The sequence below is a fragment of the Falco peregrinus genome, chromosome 8 (assembly GCF_023634155.1).
Source record: "Falco peregrinus isolate bFalPer1 chromosome 8, bFalPer1.pri, whole genome shotgun sequence".
Classification (NCBI taxonomy): Eukaryota; Metazoa; Chordata; class Aves; order Falconiformes; family Falconidae; genus Falco; species Falco peregrinus.
Genome location: NC_073728.1, coordinates 22,266,834 through 22,289,425, shown reverse-complemented (window position 1 = coordinate 22,289,425; position 22,592 = coordinate 22,266,834). Strand labels below are relative to the sequence as shown.

Sequence of the window (22,592 nt, the reverse complement as noted above, 5' to 3'; positions counted from 1 at the left end):
ACTGTGCGGTTAAATCAAAGGTTATGTCACTGGTGTGCTTAGCTGGGTCATGAGCTCCGTTTATTAGTGGTATATAAAAAAAGGGACAGGTAAACATAGGCAGCAGTAGAAATTACAGAAGAGGTTTATTCAGCTGACATGTCGTGCTGAATGTCAGCTCAGTGTGGATATGTTTTTAAATTTCCACCATTTCTCATCTCTGAGTGTAACCAAGCTATGCAAATTATTGCCCAAGTTTTTAGCCCCTCACTGCTGTTTTTATAGGATATTCAGGCTCATCATTCATATGCTTGAGTACTTTTTTGTTTGCTTGGTTGATTTTTAATGTGCAGAAGTTATGTTCATGAAACATCCCCACGGAATGCTTTGAAACCCAGGGAATTACTATGCACGTTTCTGAAAGGGTGCTGCCTGTCGCTGGCAGGCTAAGAGCCCTTGTAGCTGGCTGCTTTTCTTACAGCTGTGCTTCCTGGATCTTTCAAAAAGATCATTAAAGGTGTTAAGTGCTGAATTAACTATGGGGAATAACATTGCGGTCATGTGGTGGAGTACATCAGGATGTCTACAGAACAGAAAAAGGCATTGTACATTGTAAGCCATTGTATTAACTTTCCCTTATTGCTTATCACGGCTCATTTACCTTTTCACTTTCTGTGTCCAAGGCAGATGTAGCTTCATCCAGTAATAAAATTTTAGGATCTCGTATGATGGCCCTCGCTATAGCAATGCGTTGTTTTTGTCCACGAGACAGCTGGGATCCTTGAGCCCCAACGTTAGTTTCATATTTCTGAAAAATATACAAAAGGATGATTTTATTCAAGTGCAAGCAAACACCAGTACGCAACCTGGAGGAGGAGCAGGAGGGGAGAGGCAAGAGTGCGGACCATTGCTTCCTCCTCCTTAAAAAATTCAGCAATGACGAAATGCTGTACGAGCGATACGTATGTTTGGGGGGATGTTGCTTTGCAGTTTGCATGGCCCAGGGGCCCAGGCAGTATAGTCACAAGCCTGGAAGAAAAATTTGTTAGTTGGGTGATTTGCCAGAGGCAAAAGAACCCCCCCCCTGAGCCTAGGTTTGGGAGAAGAGGCTAAAAGTGATGGCAGGGCTTTCTGGGCAAATGTTTTGTTTGGTGCCTAAATTGTATCCGTACCTTTTATGTTCTTCTGATTTACATTTGTATGATTTCAGTGCATTTAAATACTTCTTAAGGGCTTGTAAGCAGCCAGATTCAAATATTTTTGTCTAAGTATCATGCTCTAGTCACAAGGCAAATCTCCCACACCTGGGAACAGGATTTATATTTCCTGACTCACTGTAATGCTGTGACTGCTCAGCTGTGCTGCTGCTTCTTTCTTGTCCGTGCCTTTGAAAAAAACTTCCCTTTTCTCCTAGTTCAGGCTGTAACTGCTGGTTTCAGTTTTATAAATATTTGCCTGCTGTATAAAAATGCAGTAGCAGCTCATGGCCAAACTCAGGAACATAACAGGTGGTCGTGACACCCTCTTTGCTCCTACTGTTACAGATGCAAAAGTAAACAGAAGGTATACGTGTGCAGCAACTTTAGGTGGATTTGGAGCCACTCCACTGCAGTGACACCGAGCAGCCTACCTGTAGGTCCATAGCCAAAGCCTCACGGGTACTTACGTCAGGCAGTGACATGACAAAATCATGCAGCTGAGCCTTCTGGGCCACTTCTATGACTTCTTCCATCGTTGCCTCTTTGGTGTTACTGCCGTATTTGATATTATCAGCAATGCTGCAGTCAAATAGCACAGGCTCCTGGGACACTATTCCAATTTTTGATCTAAGAAACTGTACGTTTATTTTCTTCGTGTCATGTCCATCTATTAACTACCAGGAAATAAGAGAAAACTTAAAACATCATTCCAAAACAACAGTCTGCAAACCTCAGATAGTTTATGTCAAAACTGAGTGATTTAGCCGTATTACTAAAATGCAAATGCAACTGATTTAAAGCGATTTGAAGAATCTGCTTAAATTTGACTCCTTTGTGCATGGTATGTATTTTCTGGGTATGTCTGCCATCCAGCCAAACACTAGACCATTTGCTTAATCTTAAGTCCAAGTGAACTATTTAATTGCTTAAGGTTAGGTACATGCTTTGTTGCCTTCCTGGCAGAGTGATCAAAACACTGATTTTTTCCAAAGAAAGATAAATCAAAGTAGATGGATCATTATTTACAAGACAAAAAGATATAAAAGCTTTTTAAGCTATCTCATTCAGTAACTGGAAGTTAAATTGAGACAAATTCAACCTGCAAAGAGGCTGCATATTTAGGGGTGTTCAGACTCTTGCTCCATTCCAACTTGATTGCCGCTTGTGCTCCCACAATATATGTCTCATACGTGAGCTGCCAAGGTGAATGCCCTTGGCCTACACCCAAGCTTTGGTGTTCTGATCTTGCCTGACTACAGCTGAGATGATACTCAAGAATTGCCCAAAGAGCCCACATTTGTTCGAGGAGCTGAAGCCCCACGCGGCACATGTACGTGCCACAGTGGTAGGCCGCACAGGAGGGCGTTCAGAAGAGTCCTTGCAGCACTGCTGAACACCGCAGCGCGCAAACCACGTTTCGTTTGCTTACCACGCTTCCTGTCTCAGGGTCATAGAAACGCTCCAGAAGCTGGACGCTGGTGCTCTTACCACAGCCGCTGCTTCCAACAAATGCCAAAGTCTGTCCAGGCTTAACAGCTACAGAGAGTCCTTTCAGGACCTGAATATCAGGCCGAGAAGGGTATGTGAATTTACAGTTAAGAAATTCAATGCTTCCCTTGAAGTCATCCTGGTGAAAAAAAATGAGAAAGATGTTACAATAAGCTGGAGCTCAAACCTGAGTTGTAGAGTAAAAGTAACTCTTCCTCAGATTCCACTCTTGCATCTCATATTTAAAATACAACATTTGTGCTTGTGAAGTTTGGAATTAGCCCAGAAAGAGGGATAAACCCCACATCGGAGCAGCTGTCCTAGATATAAGCCATTAGCTCTGCTTATACATCCCTGTACTGCACTGTACAGAGACATCAACTGGAAATAGCATTGCCTTGCAAACGGGTAAGGGGTTTTATTTTAATGCAGATACTGCATAAGTGTAATATGGTGATGATCCAAATACTTCTGTGCAAAAAGCTGGATTTGATAAAAAAAATAAAATCAATTCAACTCCGCAACATTAAAACAATACATTAATTCAGGTCAGATTTCCCACAACTTTTAAATAACACTTTTACAAAACTCTGAAGGGAATCATGATCATGAACTTTAGTTTCATGGTTTGAAGCAAAATATTTAGTGTATTTAGTTCATAACAATTATTTCAAGTTTTGATTTAATTCTGAAAAAAATAGGTTAAGTGAAAAATAAAGTATTTGAATTTTCTGGGTCTGACTTTCAATTCACCAAAAATTGAGCATTTTCATTTTGTCTGACTCAAAGATGATTCGCCTCCTCATGAACACCCCCAGCATTTTGATGTGAATGGAAAAACCGCCTCCTTTATAAGCGAGCGACAGGCAAGTTTATGTGCAAACTGCAGAGGAGGAAGAAAAAACGTGTTCTTTGAGTCACCCACACCGGTCCTATTCCAATTTACAGGAGTTCTACGCTGACAAATTCCTAATAACCACACTTAGGATTACTCTTGCTGCCTAGTACAGAGCTCGCTGCTTCCGAAAGAGCCAAGGCAAGTCCAATTACACAGTCAGCATAACCTTCTTGTAAAGCAGTGAGCCTCACTGACTTACAAATTGTTGGTGCAACTTCAATGCTTACACTGGGCTGAATGACATCACAAATTACTTCACTCTTACCCATTTTTCCCCCTTTTCACTGTAAACACTGATGTCAGGAAGCCGATCGACCAGTTCAAAAAAGCGCGCAGCGGATGTTTTGGCTTTGGCATAGTTTGGGGTGTAGGAAGAAGCTCTTCCCAAAGCAGTGCCACTGGTCACAACAGCAGAGATCACCCTGCGGGGGGGGGGGAGACAGTCAGTCTGGGGGAGCCGTTGGGAAACAGAACGCTCGCCCAGAGCAGCGCTGCCGCAGAGGAGCCTGTTTCCAGCTCCAGGCAGGCACTGACCTGAACACAAAGCTGTAATGGAGTCCTTCAGCGTCGACTAGAAACCCTCCGTATCTGTAAGAGACGGCATTGGCAATGAACACTATGCTCTGGGCAAAGCCGAAGCAGAGTCCGTAAACGTGCGCTTTTTTGATTGCAGCTCTATAGGGCATATACAGGTGCTTCTCAAAATTGTTGATAAACATGTTCTCTTTCCCTATCCCAGCTACAGTCCTGATGTTAGAGAGGGCTTCACTGGAAATCTGAAGGAAAAAAAAAAAAAAAAAAAAAAAAAAAAATCGGTAAAAGCTCCTAATTTTTACCTGGAAAAGTTGAGTTTGCTCTTTCAAAAATGCGTGATTCTTTTGTAAACACAGGGCACCAATGCCATCACAAACTGATGCAGCTGTGATGCAGACTGGCCCAAACGTCAGCCACTCTAAAGGGAAACTTCCCGACAAGCAATTATCAAAAGCACACTTAGGAAATCAGGCACATGCTCTCACTTTTGACTTATTTCCTGTGATGTGAATAAATGGGACGTGCACCAAAGCAAAAACAGGTTTAAGAACACTTATTTCCTTGACTGCATGCATTTAGTAATCAAAGATGATTATTTCAATTATTTTATTTGTTTCACTTGTAACAATAGTCAGGAAAGAGAAGGGATGCTATCCCCAACTTCCGTTTCATAAATTAAACCCACTTGAATTTACTTGTTTCCCCACCTACTCACCCTCCCTCTTTCTCTTGGTTGTGTCCAAAAACCCTGATGAGGAGCATATAAATGGAGGGTGATACCTTCATTCCTCTTAACATGACACAATTTCCAGGATTTTTACCTTGTACATAGGCAAAGAATAAGCAAATGCTTGTCTACATACACAGAAACATACAACACAGGAATATATAAATATAATAATAATCCCCATGGAAAATTCTCTGGAGCTCTAATTAATTGTAGGCTTTATATTGTGCTTTATTGCCAGTCAGGATTTGGGTTTCTGTCCCCCAAAAATAGCACTACAGTTTCCTCTATAGAAGTAAATTGACAGTTTGATTGTAATTTCACAGGACTCACCTCAAGTAATTTTAAGAAATTGGTTTATGACACCGTTGTTTGCCTGAACTTTGATGGTAGCTTCATAGTGTGACACTTTCCTACACACCATAGTGTGACTGGTGTGTGGCTTATGGATGTGTTCAGCATGTAGGCAGAGATCTGAATATAAATTATTAAAAATATTCCGTCCTATTTCAGGGTGTTTTCCCTGGCCAAAATTAACAGTCAAATCTCTTGCGCCTTATCAGACAATGTGAAGGAGCAGAAAAGTAGGCACTGTGAACTGGATTGTTCAGACTGTGCTTCTCCGTGTTTAGCACGGCTGATAAGCAGGTGCTGTGGAAGAACTCGGAGTGTTTAGCATTTCGATGCAGTGCTGGCAAATAAATTAGAAAATAACACCAGACAGTCAGTCACTGCTGAAGCATTGAGTGCCCTCTTCATCCCAGCCACGGGGTCATTCTGTTGATGCCTTGACTCAGTGAAGTTTCTCTCCTTGTCAGGACAGTATTTTACCACTTTTTGTAAATAATTACACCATCCTGCATGTGGGCAGGGGCTCAGGTCTTAGTTCTTCCTTGGCTTTCAGAAATTTAAGACTGTTCCTAACAGCACTGAACAGTGGCCTGTAAATGTATTCAATCCGATCAGTGATACCAAATACCTTTAGTGCATTTAAAAAAAACCCCTAAAATTTCCAGCAGTCTGCATGTGTAGGTTGGCCACATGATTTTTTCTGAAGTTCCGCGCCCCCAGTCAAGACATGCTTCTTTAAACCACACGGGGAAATGGCAATTGGGAGCTGAAGATTGGCTTCTTCAGGGGAAATCAAAAAATGGGGTGGCAGGCTGAGCTAGCTGCAGAGGCAATGGGGAAGAAACAGCCAGTAGGTACAGAGCAGAACAGGGCAAAGGGCTCCAGTCCATGCGTTTGCTCCACGGGTTAAGCGCAAGGGGAAGCTGAAGATGGTTAATTGACAGCTTAGATGGGTAGAGGGAAGGTTTAGATGGGGCAGGCTGGAAGGTGGGATGGGTAAGGTGTTTGGTGGGCAGGACTGCAGTGTAGGAGGGAGGAGGAGTGGGAACTCCGCAAGAGTCATTTTAGGCTGGGCTAAGTGGCTCTGCAGAAGGAAAAGCCGAGGCTCTGAGAGGGCTGCAGAGCTCGCTTTTGCTGATGCTAGAAATGTGGCAGCCTAAAGTGAGGGAAAAGGCTCAGGAACTACTCTGAGCAGCGTAACCTGAGGTAGTCTTCCTCATGTTGCCTGTCTTCTAAAATCCTGGCATTTCTAATGCAGTTGGGTTTCTGCACAGTTGAACTGAGTATGTTTAAACAGCACCAGGTTGTGCATCACGTGCCAGAACTTGGTGACCCAGAACAGAAGTCAGAGGAGCTGGGGTGTTTCAAAGGCTGCAGACCTGCACAGGAGCGAACTCCTGAAGAAATGGCCATTTTCTCTCGTGTGTCCTACCTTTTCCTTGTTGGGTACGTGGCCTGGAAGTCTGCTCAGCCAGTGCAATAGTTTACTACGTAAACCTATTCTCAGCCTTCGAGGTGAGGCAGTTCACAGGGTCTTGCAGCCAACGGTGCATGGGAAGCTGCTAAACTCTGACACTGGAGCTAGAGTAACTAGGAGGAGGCCTTTAGCCTAGAATGGTTGCAGTGCCTAAGTTAGTGCTCGTAAAGGAAGGTCGGAGTCAGTCAGTAAAAGAATCACGTTGTAAGTTTAGAGATTTCCTTCCTCATGCCCCATGCTGGCTGGTTTAATAGACACACAGGTGTTTTTTCACCATGAAGCAAAATTTCAAGTATGCAAAAGTGCTACGTCTCCTGATACAAATTAACAGAAAAAGGGCTAATGCTTATCTGAATTTAAAAAAACAAATTCCAATTAAAAAAATTATATACTAGCTGTGAAATGAGAATCGATATAATTTTGACCCTTAAAATCCATACATAAAAATAAAGTTATGCCTGTGATCTAGTAGCACACATTGATGGAGAAGCTGGTAGGCTAGTCGGGCTTACTGAAGGAACAATTCCACTCTCTCCAAACTGGACGTACTAATCTGTGGTTCAGCGCCAAATTCTCGGATGTCAGGATTTCTGGGTCAGCAAGTATCGCTGCTTTCTGAGGGCAGCGTACATACATAGAGGGCATCAACAAATGGGTATTTAAATAAGACCTGACAAAGGTGAAACAGACTGCTGAGAAATCTGTGTCTACCAATTAGGTCCAATAACGTTTGAAAAGTTGGTTGCATTCCATGCAGCAAGTGCTTTTGCAGTTAGGGAGTTCCCAGTGGTGTTTCAATGGTTTGACAAGCTGAAATATTACAACTTATTTGTGAAATATTGCCCAGTTTCATTACTTCTGAATTACTGACAGTGCCAAATGCCTGATTTTTCAACTACCCGTGACTGCAAATATACATTAATTTTTAAATAACATTACCCGTCCAGTAGCTTCCAGCGCTTTCTTGTCCTGAGAGGCAAATCCCGTCAGCATTTTAGCCTGCACAGCTCCAGATAAGGCCAAAAATGGCAGGAAACACAGTATAACTAAACTCAGTTTCCAGCTGAAGTAGAAAGCAATGATGATGGCCACGCCGATGTTGGTAAAGGAATTGACAATCATTCCTATCTGCGATCCAGTTGCCTTCAAAGAAAAGAAGCAGAGATGATTGACTTGTACTCCAATAGTAACTTCAATAATCTTTAAATAAATTTTCCTATAAAACTTCAGAAAACTTTAAATGATATTTTAATATCATAAAGCACAAATGGCTGCTGATTATACTGGAATTTAACCAGTTTGGATACAATCAATTGGAAACAGTTTATCCAAAGGACTGCATATGTCCAATATTCCTTTCACCCCCCAAACTTCCCACTGAGACCTCATAAAATTGTTTCTAATGATTGCGAAAAAGATAATCTAACCATTGAAATTAGTTTCCTTGGTTCCCTGGGGAATCACTCATTTGAATGCTTTGATTAGCCCCTACGTTTATCTGTCTAGATTTAAATAATAAACAAAACCTTTTTGCAACTTTAACAACAGAGTCTCAGCTAAAATCAATAAGAAACATCACCGAGAAAGGATGAATTAAAGTTGCATTTCTGCCTCTTTATTAAGGAAAAACTGACATAGCCTTTATTGAATGCATTCATCTTCTCCTTATGTACTTCAAGAACACTATTCTTTGTAATAAACCTGATTTATTTACTCAGAAGGTATTTTCTTTCTAGCAGTAAACAGCAGCCCTAGATAGAAAGTAGGTTGCTACGTATTAGAAAAAATATATAGATTTGATATCCTTGATTGTTTTCAGTCTGATTCATTTGCAGGATGTAAATTGTAGCACAAAATGTTTATGATCTGCTCCTCCTCTGACCTGCAGCAAGGAGGGCAAGGTGCCTCGGGCCCGGCTGTGCTGGAATGTACAGCTGCCGGCTCTGCAGAAGCTACCAAAAGGAACGGGCTGCTCTTAGGTGGACCCTGCAGCTTTAACGTCACCCCGCCACACACACATCAAGAGTCCATGTCTTACTCCTGGTGCAGATGCAGACATTTTCAGACCCTGGACTCTTGCGTGCATCTTCTCACCTTCAGCTCGCTCTGCAAGAGCGGCAGTTGCCTGAGCTCTGTGTTAGCCAGTGAAAGGTGGAGGACACTGCTGCTCAGGTAGCTCTGGGTTTTTCCCCTGGAGCTGTGGCTGTGCCCTGCTGTTCCACATGTGCTTAGAACAAAGATGTCCCTTAGGAGGCTGTTAAATTATTCAGTCGGTGTTTTACAAGTTTGTTTATTCCAATTAAAATATGCTTTGTAAGTGCCTGAAAGGGCTGAAGAGGTTTGCTGGTTTCTCTGATTCTGTAGAAATTGCTGCTGACAGGGGTTTTAGGAACCTCCTCTCATTTGTCGTTTAAATTCTTAAAACCTCCATTAAGAGTTCTTAAAAACTAACCTACCATTTTCGGTCAAGCTGAAACAGGGCAATTGTTGTAACAGAGATGTTTCCTTCTTCATTTCTGGAAAATCGCTTGCATTGGAGTCAAGTGAAGTGGCATCTGACTCACTTCTACCAAAGCATCAATTGAGATAGGTAACATGGATAGCTCAGCAGGATTCAACCCTCACACACTAAGGAACACAACACATGGGCTTGGCGGTTCCCTTTCACAAACAAAAAGTCACGCTGAAACTTGCTGCACGATTCCCCAACTGGCACACCAGCCAGTAGTGTAAACTATTTTTCCAAGTTTAAAACTGTCAGTTTAATTCAAAACAGTCACAAGCACAAGACCATGCTGAAAACTTGAAGACATGATTAGTGATTAATATCACTAAAATACTAGTCTGGCATGTTTTTGAAATAAATGCTTAAGCATTGTGGCAAAAAAAGCTAATTTACCTCCAGAAAAAAAGAATGTAAAACTTTTGCATTGTATGCTCCTTCGCCTTCTGCTGATGGTTGGTATTTTGTTGATTTTTGTGTTCTTGTTCTGGTAATACAGGCAGGAATAATGGGCAGTAAATTATGACCCTATTTGTGCTTTTCAGTAAACACAGTGATAATAGTTCCGCGTTAACAGCCTATGATAAATAGAAGTAGCTTAATTGACTGACCAAGAGCTGATCTACACTGACCTCGCTGGCTGCATGCTGGCTTATTTCTGTGACAATGTGCCAAAAGTGGCCTCCAATCAGTGCTTACTGTAAAACAATTCTTAAGCTACCAGGTCTTACCCCTTGGACCTGCGAGGCGTCTGTTGCAAGTCTTGTAGTCAAAGCACCAGGGCTGTTCTTCTGGTCATCAAACCAAGCAATGTCTTGCCCTAGCATAGCCTGGAAACCAATTTTCCTTAACCGTCTTGTAAGCAGCTCTCCAGACTTGGCAAAGGTGTATCCCTGGAGTGCATAAAAATAAATACAAATAGTGTACAGAAAGAGATACCCACAGAGTGAGGGATCAGAAACAAAATTTACCCGTATTGGAACTGCTATATACCTGTAGGAACTGTGTGAAAAATGAAAGAATTCCGACAAAGACAAAGAGCAGGCAGACACCATTGATCTGGGTTCTTCGTTCTTCCTCGTCAAGAATGGAGAAGGTCTTTGGAAAAAAAAGGGTGGCATCATATCAGAAACGTCACTTTTGCCCTGTGTGAAGTTTGTTCATGACTCCCTATTGGCAAGTACAGAAGCCCGCCCTCGAACCAAAGCCAGAACACAGAGCTCTCCCTCACTTCTGGCGAAGGCCTGATTCCTTATTTTTCCTGCGGTGAGCCCGAGTACAATATAATGCTTTTTACTCCTGTTAAACGAGTTTATTATACTCCGTGTTTGCACATAATGCTATTACTTGTCGCCCATGCCTAGTTATAATTAATCAATCATCCCCCCATTCTAAACAAGATACAGTGTGCTAATCAGAGAACAGCAATTAAATAAATAGCATAGTGACAAAGCAACAGTGCAGCAGCTACCTTACGCCCTCTCTAATTATGCCAATTACAGCTTTATTGGACCATACAAAATGAAGTCTGTGTAAATAATTATACCCTAGCATAACTCTTTGCACAACACTAACAGCTGCTATAGTTGCTATAGGTAAGCTTCAAGAGGAACTTGTCGTCTTTTACTGCAGGATTGTGGATGCGAGCTATTCACTTACTGCTGGGTGCTTGAGAAAAAGCATTCGTACTTAAAGCAGAGCCCCTCCACCCCACTCTGCTCCAGTGTCCATATTGTTTTCCTTTTATCTCTTGTTCTTAATATCTTTTTCAAAACCTGCCAGCATTACTGGCTGCTGCTGAAGTAGTGGTCCAATCTAAGCAGCCAGCCTTTAGCAAATTTATTTCAGTCAGAGCAGTTGATACGCAGGTCAGTTAACCTACCTGAAGTTATTAAACTACTTCTGCTACTTGCAGGTATAAGCCACAGCTCATGCTTGTACTTCTCCACCAACCTTAAATTAATTCTAATTGGACTTCACAGGTAAAAATTACTATAAATTGACTAATCTCTCAATCTGTTATCTGTAAGGCACAATTAAAAATAACTTCTGCATTCGACTTTTACTGATATCAAAACCAACTTCAATTCTTCTAGGTAAGTATTTAACAGTAGAAAGAAGGAATTTTCATTAGAGCTGCAAAACATAAAAATTCCACAAAAATAAACTTAAGTACTAGTCTTAAAAGGTCAACCCAAGTTATTTATGGTTCAAAGTGAGCTATGCATCAAAGTAACAGAGCGGAATTAGAGCATAAATCTGAGGAAAAGAAATAGCTGTTCTCTAGTGGGAATTCCGCTTCAGGTATTTTAACTTTGTGCATCAGTACCTTGGCAACAAAATTAATCCTGCAAAATCCAAAATGATAATATCAAAACAGCACTTGGTGTTTCAAGCGCTTACATGCTTACACTCTACCTAAACTGAGAGCAGTAGCACTTTATAGTCCTACCAAAGGAAACGTGGATAACATTTGTTGGGACAAGATCTCTGTAATGCAAAGACAGGATTTTCTTTTCCCCTTGCAAATCTGTCCTGTAAAATTGAACTATCCCATTCTGTGGCTATCCTAACATGCTCAGATATGTTTTTAACCTATGCTCTTGATTTTAAAAAATAACCCTGATTACAGTAACATGTAGCAGGAACAATAGCATCAAGTTTATAAAAGGAAAGGGTTGTTGCTGAGGTATCCATGTTCAGATTATGTAAGTTTCAGCAGTTTTAGTGTGGACTCTTTTATCTGGGGCCATTGGCTGCTTGCCCAATAGCAGCCAGAGCACATCTTCCAGTTGAGTTTCACTGGAAAGGATCCATTTCCCATACTCTGAGATAAATCCACAGTGGGAACCGAAGCACAGTAGAAAGAAACTACTGAGAACTTCGTTCCAAAGGTACACTGATGATCTGAACTGATCAGAAGACATATCCGCTATTATCCAGTTCTTCGTTCACTTTTTGGGATTACTTTCTGAGCACCTGCAAGGCAGATTTTGCTGAATTTGTCCTTTCATTTCATAGCTGTGGGGATTTTTCCCCTCACTTCTCCAGCGTATTGGTCTCAGAGTAAAAGCCCACATGTCTGTCACAACATCGTTGCAGATATTCAGACAGCTTGGAAAGCAGATGCATATTGCATCTGCCTGACTGCCTTGGCACCAGGAAGAAATGTTTTAAATTTATGAATAATGAAACCCAGATGTTGGACTTTGCTCATGTTCATTATGGCTTTTTTTTTTTTTTTCCTTACAGCCTCTCTCCTTTGATTGACCGAGACCTTCAAGAGAAGGAATTCATCCTTGGCAACGAAGGCATTTTGCATCTTGCAGGATGATGTCAGCCCCAGACCTCCCAGTGTCTAGAAAACCTCTCTTAAAAGGAAACAAAGGTTAGATTCGTTGCAGAATGCACATAGCAGTATCTCACCTGCTGTCTAGTGAAAGCCACAGTCCTTAGCATGAGGTCTAGACACTCAGAAAGCGTTTGGAGGTGGCAGGCCTACAGCTAAAAGCATCCTCCTTCTATTATGGCATGTTTTTGAAGGAAAAACCAGTCATGGTTGAACTCTTGAAAAGTTTCAAGTGAGGCTGTGGATTTTGATGGTAATGCATCCTTTAGTGAGTGCCAGGGTTTAAAGTTGATTCCTGTTTCCTGCTTGTCTTCCAAACTTGTCAATGCAAGCCTACTTTTTAGTGGCAGCTATGAACCCTATTACAATTATCTACCTCTCCCTTGGCATTCTGCAAGGAGCAGGCAGCAAATACCCTCCTGAGATATATGAACAAAAAAGTGAAGTATTTTTTGGATTTGACTGAAAGCTTTCTCAAAGGCTTGGCCAAGTCTGTAGAATAAAATGCTGCTGGGAAGGACCTCTGCATGTGTCTCTCTGCACTATACCTGCACGTGAGGTACATCTTGTCTCATCTAAAATACACTGTATGCGAGTACAGAAACCCACACCCAACAGCTCCTAGAAAGCAAAAAAGAGAGAAAATGAAGAATGCATGACAAATGCTTATGAGCCTACCCCTTCAAAGAGCTCAAATGATAGTGTGATGACAGTGATATAAATATCTCTACTGAATAATTGTTTATAGGCAAGAAGGCTTACTTGACAAGATCTAAAGATTTGCCCAAAACTTGTCAAGTTCTGCATCATATATTCACTCCCCCCTGCTTCAGAGCTAAAATACACTTTAAAATGTCAGCGTAACATACCCCAAGAATCTGACTGAATAACAAAGCATAGAGTGGACTGACTGCTCCATTCACAGCTGCCGCCAGAGATCCCAGCACCATGTACGGCCATTCCGAGGCATTGTATTTCAAAATTCTGGTAAATGGTACAGGTTTGACATCTTCCTCCACTGCAACAGATTCCTGAAAAAAAACCGAAACAGGTTGGATTTATGAAACAAATGCATTCCCCCAGTGATGTTCTCCCTTTGATAGCGAGATAAAAGTTAGCCTAGTCTGTTAAATGGCTATCCAGAGCCCAAACAGCTGTTATGGCTGCGTACAGGAAGGGGCGACGATGGGTCTTGGCTGCTGTCTGGAGCTCTTCTGTAGGGCTAGGGAGTCCTAACGAGAGGGTTACATAGATTACTTACTACCTTTACTGTCCCTGGAGAAAAAGAGATTCATTCCTTGAGCAGTTCTACTGATTCCAACCTAAGAGGTTCATTACGAGCACTTTAAGATTTTCTGCCACTGAAACTCAAGCTGTTCACTTTTTGCTGCCTCCAGATATGAGGTGCGATGCAATAGTCAGTGCCAAAACTTTAACTTCTTCCTCACAAGCAGCTTTTTGCACTACTCATGGAATCTTCTTAAATATTAAAGTGTCGTGGGTGAACACATTAATCAGACTCTGCATCAAATTAACAGGTACACTATATAATTAAAATGGGAGATCTCAGAGTCATAGCTGGATTCAGGCTTTATACATGCTAATTGTGCCTCCCTTCTGTGAAATATCCTCAGACTATATGCTGAATTCCCATAATTATTCCCAGTAAGAGTAGAATATTCATCATCAAATTATAACTTACCCTGCAGTTTGATTTGTGCAGAGTTTTTTTAACACTCAGTGTGCTGAGCCCTGCTTATCTCCCTCAGTCCATACAGCTGGAAATGCCCAGACAAAACAGACCCTGTGAAGACCTATCAGCCCAAAATGTGCAAGGATGAATGGGTGGAAGCACCTTGTATTTTCTCTTCCTTCTGAGCTAGCACCAGAGTGACAGCAGTAAAGCCCTCTATTTATCCACAGAATCGGCTTAGCAATAGCAAGAACGTGACTTCTAAGCGCTGCTCTCTGCACTGAGCAATTGTAGCCATGCAAATCAGTGCAGGGAGCTTCATAAGCACTTTGGAAACCCACTGTGTATATTCCTACATATTCTGCATAATTTTAAGGCATGCTGTCTTTATTTTCTATGCTAGTTGATTGCACAAGTACACTGTCAGTGAAAGGACCCTGTAGTTAGGTTGCAGTGAGGGTCTCTCTTTACTCAAGTCTCCAGATGATTTTGAGATGAAAGTGAATTTGCTCTTTATTGAACAAGAAGCAGTGTCATTTGTACCCCTGAGTAGCTATTAAATTTCACAGACTGAGCATTTTTCTTTTTGTCAGTTAGTTCACCTTTTATGAATATGACTTTTTCAGCTTAATCTACCACATATATCAATTTACCAACAGATCATGCTCTGCTAGAAATTGTATATGGACCAATAAGCATAACAGCCATCAAAATGCAGCCTAGGGTATACACAGAGAATCAGAACTGAAGCTGTGCTTTTGTTTTAGCAGAGAAAAGGATCAGTCCAAGAAGAAGTAACTGTCAACAACTATAACAAACAGTGTCCTGGTTTTGGCTGAGATAGGGTTAATTTTCTTCCTAATAGCTGGTGCAGTGCTGTATTTTGGATTTAGTATGAGAACAATGTTGATAACACACTGATGTTTTAGTTGTTGCTAAATAGGGCTTACTCTAAGTCAAGGACTTTTCAGTTTCCAGTGCTCTGCCAGTGAGCAGGTACCCAAGAATGGGAGGGAGCAGAGCCACAACAGTGACCCAAACCAGCCAAAGGGATATTCCGTACCACAGAGCATCGTGCTCAGGAGATGAACTGGGGAGAGCCAGCCAGGAGGGGCCGATCGCTGCTGGGGGACTGGCTGGGCATCAGTCAGTGGGTGGTGAGCAGCTCTGTTGTGCATCACTTGTTTTTCTTGGGTTTTATTTCTCTCTCTTTATTATTGTTATTATTGTTGTTATTGTTACTACTTCTGCTGCTGCTGCTACTATTACTATTATTACTACTATTACAATTATTAGCACATTTAACTTTATTTTGATTATTAAACTATTCTTACCTCAACACATGGCTTTTACCTTTTCCTGATTCTCCTCCCCATCCCACTGGAGGCTGGGAGGGGAGCGAGTGAGTGGCTGCGTGGTGGTGCTTTGCCAGCTGGGGTTAAACACGACACAGAGCCACACATCTACAGGTTATCATTACCAAGTAATATGACCTGTATGGTTGAAAATTTAATAAAAAACTATTGGACCTGACCTTTTCTGCTTGTCCATCATCTTCTCCATAAGAAGGCATAACATATATAGACTCTGCATGATCTCTTGCAATGGATAATGGAGGGTCAGGGACCATGTTAGAGAGCTGAGATCTGGAGCGCTGCCGAAGTGAAGCTCTGTAGAGAGGACAGATATGGTCTGCTCTTCACAGCTCAGTAACACAATACTTGCTTGCAAAGCAGATGCAGATTCTATATCAACTAAATCAGGATTCACTGAAGCAAATCATAGGAATCCCACAGACTTTTTCTTTCTTTTTGTTTTCTCCACTTCTTGAGAAGAAAATATCCCACAACAGGGACAAATACTTTTCAAAATCATATTTCACCCCACCACTCAGTCATCGTCTTATATGTACCCTGCACCATGTATTTGTAAAGTAAAATTGTGCTGTATCCTACTATATTTGCACAAGCCATTAAGACACCAAGTCAGTCCATCATTATCACTTTCAAGTAACTCAGTCCAGCAAAACGGGATGCTGAAACAATCCAGCTCTATCCCTGATGCAACATAATGCTGTACTGTAGATGTATTAATTTGCATATGTCTAACATGGGCTTGCCTGAAAGAAATAATAAGTGTCTAGCTACAAGACAGGCTGGCTTGTAAAATGCTTTAACTTTCATCAAGCAGAAGCCATAATAAAAATGTCCTTGTACATTGTATTGATTTCTCAAGTAATTGCACAGCAAGTAATTTTTCAAGTGGCTGGACTGAAAGTGCTTTAGGTAATACAAATATACGGCTGTAGGGTAGTAATATTAAAAATGGAACATTAACACAGAATTGGAGAGAATGTACTATGGATAGAAAGGGGAGTCAAATTAAGTACCTTGCTGTTTACCCATGAGCCTTCAATCAGTAGCATACTACCCAAGCTATTTCTTTCCAAGTGAACTCTTATCTTAGTAACATACTTGCAGCCCTTCCACCCTGCTTTACGCAACGTACAGAGAAGTGATTCATCAGCACTATAAGCATTTTGGAATAGTGGGATGAAGTATAGAGATCTGGAAACATATTGAGATTTACAATAATTTTTAAGACTCACCGCAAACTGGCCCGATAGCTTCCTCTGACGAATGACTGGACTTTCTCAAGATTTGGCTCAACCATGTTATTTTCTGCTGCTGTAAAACATAGTATAGTATATAGAGCTCTTCAATTTGTGCTAAAACTGAATACACCCCAAGTCCACTGTGGCTCTGGAAAAAAGTGCAGTGCCTCCAAGTCATAACTGGAATACTTTGTAGAAGGCAAGGAATGCAATACAACCTTGCTACTCAACCTTTGACATGATGAAGTTAACTGAATATTAACCCAAGGACCATCTCACTTGGGATGTGACTGCTAAAGTCTGTCTCCCTATTTTAGCAGTGCAATTGCTCTCTTCTTTTAAGATAATCATTTCCAAGGTACGATGCTTCACAAAAGTACAACAGATCATTCTATTAGACCTCCATTTCCAGAAGCTTTGATTCAAATCTGCCTCTAGTAAAACAAATAGGGTGGTTTCAGCGTATTCTGTAATGTGCTTGCATTTCAAATGCGGCAGGACTGGACTGTCAGCACTAAATGGATCTATAAAATGACGGGTATTGCAGGTCAAGATTAATGTTTCAGGACAGATCTATATGAGAAAGGTCGTTCAGTGTATGTGTAGTAAAACCACTCTGGCCATGGTATCAATGCATTACTTCTGTGAATGCTAAACTTCAGCTATAAAGGTGGAAGGAAAAAAAAAGAAGCAACTAACCCTCATTAAAAATATATATTAAAACCTGCATTCTGTGGAAATTGTGCATCATTTTGTAAAAGAAAACAAAACACTTACTTTCTGTGTCTTCCCTGTTAAGTGCTTTGTCTCCTTTGCTTTGCAAGGTCACCAACATGAAATAAACCCCTTTCCTCTGCAAGAGTTCCTCATGAGTTCCTCTCTCCACAGCCCTTCCATGCTCAAACCCAATGATGACATCAGCAGCTTTGATGGCTGACAGGCGGTGAGCTATTGAGATTACGGTGCGGTCAAAGCGAGCCTGACAGGGAACAACAAAAGCCTCATTCCCAGGATAGCAAACAAAAATGCTTGGAGCCAGCACTACATAGTCTAGAGTTTGGTCAAATCAACAGGAGTCTTTCTGTTGCTTTCAGCTGACTTTGACTTGAAGTCCACCCATAGCCCATAGATGAGCATCTGTTTCTGAGCAAAGGGAGCTATAGCTTTCTGTGAATGTCCCAATGTAAGAAAAAAATATTTTCTGTCAATAATACTAAAGTTCTACATGTGCACATGAAACAGCTATTGAGAAAAGCTTCTCACCACTTTGTTGCAATTCAGCAGCACCCTCTGCAATGTGCATTAAAAATAATTTCTGCCCTTTCAAGTCTGATTTATGCTGATCTATCGCAAACCTTATGAAGTGCTTCCTGGACAGTAGCTTCACTTTCATTATCAAGTGCTGATGTAGCCATATCCAGCAGCAGGATTTTCGGGTTTCGTACAAGAGCTCGAGCAATAGCTATCCTCTGTTTTTGACCTCCACTCATCTGGCTTCCACCCTCTCCAACATGAGTGTCAAATTGCTGTGTGAAGGGAAAAAAAATAAAATGAAACAAGTAACAAAAAGGGATAAGCTTCTGGTGAAGACATTGGTAAAAGGTCTCCCAGATTTGTCCTGGGAGTACACTTAAAAATTTATTATCTTTGAAAGACAAAAACATTGCTAGTGCACCAGATTCAAAGGAGAAATGAGGAAATAACTTCCTTCATAATGGACAACATCATTTTTCCTGAACTGGGGTTCCAACCCCAAGCCAAAAGTATGTACTGATAAAAAGGTGAGATGTCCTTGTTTGGCTCAAAATGACTGTATCAGCAAAAGCTGAAATGGAAAGGAAACACCTGCCCACTCTCCATCAGATGACTCACCAGCAATCTCCACAGAGCTGGACTTTGCTGATAGCCTGTGACTCATGAACACTGTGTCTGTGATTCATAGACATCATGCTCTGGTGGCATCAGGTTCAGGCAAAGAATTAAATAAACACACAAAGCCTAGCATCTTGAGAGCCAGGATAATTATATTCACCTAGAGCCAAATCTTGTTTACTCCTCCATTTCTAGGAAATAAACAGGGGCCTTTACACGGTCTTTCTATGAATATTTTCCTGGAAGCCTGGCAACGCATCGGTGAAGGATAAAAAGTAGATATTGACATTAGCTAATGGTACTTGAATCCTGCCAATCAGGTTCACTGTTGTAACGTGTCCCTTTGAGACACAACCTGGCAAAATAACATTCTAGAAAAGTAAACAGCCCAGTACTATCAAATAGGGGGTTTATAAGGGGTATACTATGGGACTGATCAAAGCCCTGTCATCATAAGGAAGGAAACGGGGAAAAGGGAACCTCCAGCCGACTTACAGAGCTCATAGGAGATAAGGTTGTGAGGATCAGTACAGATTGCTCAAAAACATATGCTGGCTAGTAAGAGTCTGGGCTCTAAATTGCTTTTGGCTTGAGCAGAAACAGATGTCCATAGCAGGAAAAATACATATTTTAAAATCATGCTGTGATTATTACCGTGATATTGAATGCTGAGCATGACTCCTGAGGAGATAATTCTTCTTGGTTTGTGGTTTGTTTTTTGTTTTTAACTTGGTGACGTAGTAAGACCTAATTAACTCTAGTCAAAGGAAAGGCTGCTGCCTAGTGTCTACATTAATCTTCTGCCCTTCTACCCAAGCACAAATGGCTGCATGAGGGGAGGGACAAAAGAATTCTCTATTTTTACATCAAATTCTGCCAAATATTTTACGAGTCACAGCATACCTGTGGCAAGTCCATGATGAAATTGTAAGCATTGGCCTGTTTGGCTGCTTTGATTATGTCTTCCATGGTAGCCTCATCCCGACCATAGCGAATGTTCTCTGCAATCGTGGTGGCAAACAGGACTGGCTCTTGTTCAACAATACCAATCTGTGAGCGTAGCCACTGGATATTAAGGGAACGAATGTCATGGCCATCCAGGGTAATCTACAGAAGCCAATTAAAATATGGACAAAAAAATAAAAAAATTAATCAAGGACATTATCTCCTCCAGTTCAGAGACAAAGAAAGACACAGTGGAAATGAAGAGCCTGTGATGCTGAGTTTCTATGATCAGTGTAAAAAGCAGCTTTCATACACAAAATGCAATGCAGCTGCAGCAGTATATGTTAGTTCTTGGGTTTAGGTGTTGTGCTGTTTGGTTTCATTTCCCAATAACTCTTTTTGCTTGGCCTCAGAAATAAAATCAGGTGGAAAGTAATCATCAAAATCAAGATTATATATTTACAATAAATTGGTTCTTTGTCTTTTATACATTCAAGTACAGGTCACCATGTATGTGATTTGTGCCTTCTAGGAACACATAAATGGAATGAGACTGTTAATAGATGTAATTCATATTCTTAGCCGATACATTACTAAATGGTAATTGCATATGCTAAAGCAATATTATGGGATAATGAGTAAATGTTCAACACTGTATTTTCCAGAATGGAAAATGATTTGTCACTCCTGAATTATATCCTATAGGTATAGCTTCTCCTAACAGTTTTTTACCTTTCACATAGGACTGGTCTGCATTCCCCTGAAATGCACAGAGGACATTTCTCTCATTTAAAAAAAAAAAAAAAAAAGTCAGGAGTCTTCCCACATCAGAGAAGAAACCATGCTGTTCTTTCAAGTCCCCAAGGGTGGAGAAATATATTCTAGGCTGATACACTCACCATGCCATCAGTGGGGTCATAGAAACGCTGGATGAGCTGCATTGTTGTACTTTTTCCAGCTCCGCTAGCTCCAACAAAAGCTGTTGTTTCCCCTGCTTTAATAACCATATTAAGGTTATCCAAAATCTGGAGAGAAAAAAAAAAAAAGAAAAAAGAAAAAATCTATCCATTCTAATTCTTTCACAGTCATACAACCAAGTGGATATATTCTGTATCTTAAAATGGAGATTCCAAGTTATTTTACAAAATTCAGAAAAATATTTTGAAGAAAGAGGAAAAGCAAAGCAAAATATTTTTATATTGTTTGAAAAGTTTATAAATGCAGAGCATTGTTTTCCATGACAGGCAGGCAGATTTTGATCTTTTTTTGTTCCTGTTGTTCATCATTAAGAACTAGTCAAGTTAATAACACGGGAGAATTTGGCAGTAGTTCTTTAAAGAACACTGTACCTTGTATTATGCATGTCTGCTAAAGCATAAATATTAAGAATGTAACAGTGAAATTATGTAGAAGAATCTGGTACTTCATATGCTTTAGAAGCAATAGCACTCATTTGCTTGTCCAATAATATGCTTTTCCAAGGAGAATTTGTCAATTCAAACACAGTAGTAGAGAAATATTTGAGTATACAGCCGATGTTCCCGTACCTTTTCCTAGCATTTTGATGGGTCAGATGGCACATCCCCAGGGTAATGGGAGGTTCTATAAAATCTCTTTGCACCATTCAGCTTATTATTTTGTGTCCTGCTCTAGCACATGTTAATACAGGTGCATAACTGATTGTCAGAGAAGCTGTATGCAGGTGAATTTGTCTGAAATTGCTACAAGTTTATGTTCAGCAGCAAGGAATATGTATGGCAATGGGTATGTCAGAATGGTAAAACAAGCAGAATGGTAAGTAGAAGAACCCTTTAATAGAAGAATTATTTAGTCTACTTTTAAACAGAGGGTCTAGGCTTCTAGAAAACTAACTTCTGAAAATCTACAAATTGCTAGTAGAACTGGGATATTTTGGGTTTTTTACAGTAGTTATGTTCACGGGATGGATGGTGAATAATTACCTTTACGTCTGGTCTGGAGGGGTAATGAAATGTTACATTATGAAATTCAATTTCACCTCGTACTTTATCCAGCTTGTAGCCATCTTCTGACATGCAATCAATGGCGGGTTTCTAGGATAGAAATTATTGTGTTATTTAGTTGCTGTTAAACAGCCAACACTGCTGCAATAGATAAATATGCCCAATGCTATACAAAGCCATGGCGCTTCTGTTTGAACAGCACTTGGCTGCACTGAGCCAGCAGCAGGCTCTGCCCCAGGGCTTGCAGGCAAGGGACATGAAACTGAAGGCCAAAGTGACAGGGGAGTTGTCACTGGTGGGTAGTATAGGCAAGATGAATTGCACCTTTTTTTCTTTATAGGCTTACTGCAATTGCCACGGTCAACCTACTCAGCTAGTTTTTGCTGGAACAGAATAGCTGACTGAGTGAGGCATTTTAACTAAGTTAATTTAGCCAGCTCCTTAGGAATAAAATGACACTGCTTCACTCATAAACATTCTCCTATAGCACTGAAAACCAATTCATTGCTGGAAAGTCTGCATGCTTCACCACTTTGCATTTAAAATATCCATCCTTGCACACCCAGTCCTAAGAGCTGGAATCCTTATTTGAAGTTTTCCCATTAAGTGCTTTGGGGGTCACATACTTTTGGCCAGGCCTTGGGTATTGTAGACTGCTAGACATGAGCAAAGGACTAAGAGAAATTTGAGGAACCCCCCCAAAAATCAAATTTTCTAAGGATATATTGTTTAAGCATGGAATACAGAGAATGAATAAAAACTGTGGTAACAACAACATTTGATAACTGAAACGTGCATGATTTTTAATGCAGCCTAACAGATTGAAGGGAATTTTAATATAGAAATGTGTATTTTTCAAGATGTTAAGAACAGCTAAAAGATTGGTTCTGCTTTAGGACTGTATCTTACTTAAATTCAGATATTAAGCTATGAAGAAAAGTTTCACTGATCCAGCAAATGGGAACTGCAGCATGAATGTAA

At 40.8% G+C, this 22,592-nt stretch overlaps 1 protein-coding gene across 14 annotated transcripts in view; it reads right to left on the bottom strand.

Moving 5' to 3' along the window:
* Positions 1-22,592, bottom strand: part of ABCB11 (ATP binding cassette subfamily B member 11) — a 68,365-nt gene that overhangs the window by 5,248 nt on the left and 40,525 nt on the right. For 10 of the 14 annotated variants that reach the window (XR_008748501.1, XR_008748503.1, XR_008748502.1 and 7 more), the window contains 16 exons: positions 21,591-21,701; positions 20,529-20,654; positions 19,588-19,791; positions 18,168-18,338; positions 17,590-17,791; positions 16,807-16,885; positions 15,733-15,868; positions 13,375-13,536; positions 10,150-10,254; positions 9,888-10,049; positions 7,593-7,796; positions 4,099-4,340; positions 3,830-3,986; positions 2,608-2,805; positions 1,646-1,852; positions 641-787 (listed from right to left, as the gene is read on the bottom strand). Coding sequence is in view for 9 of the 14 variants with exons in the window: in XM_055812723.1 (XP_055668698.1) it covers positions 641-787; positions 1,646-1,852; positions 2,608-2,805; positions 3,830-3,986; positions 4,099-4,340; positions 7,593-7,796; positions 9,888-10,049; positions 10,150-10,254; positions 13,375-13,536; positions 15,733-15,868; positions 16,807-16,885; positions 17,590-17,791; positions 18,168-18,338; positions 19,588-19,791; positions 20,529-20,654; positions 21,591-21,701 (2,613 nt within the window). In the remaining 5 variants the exon portion in view is untranslated. Of the gene's footprint in view, positions 1-640; positions 788-1,645; positions 1,853-2,607; positions 2,806-3,829; positions 3,987-4,098; positions 4,341-7,592; positions 7,797-9,887; positions 10,050-10,149; positions 10,255-12,582; positions 12,656-13,053; positions 13,127-13,374; positions 13,537-15,732; positions 15,869-16,806; positions 16,886-17,589; positions 17,792-18,167; positions 18,339-19,587; positions 19,792-20,528; positions 20,655-21,590; positions 21,702-22,592 lie in introns of those variants that run through there. The other 4 variants (XM_055812726.1, XR_003554313.2, XM_055812729.1 and 1 more) reach the window with 4 other exon arrangements.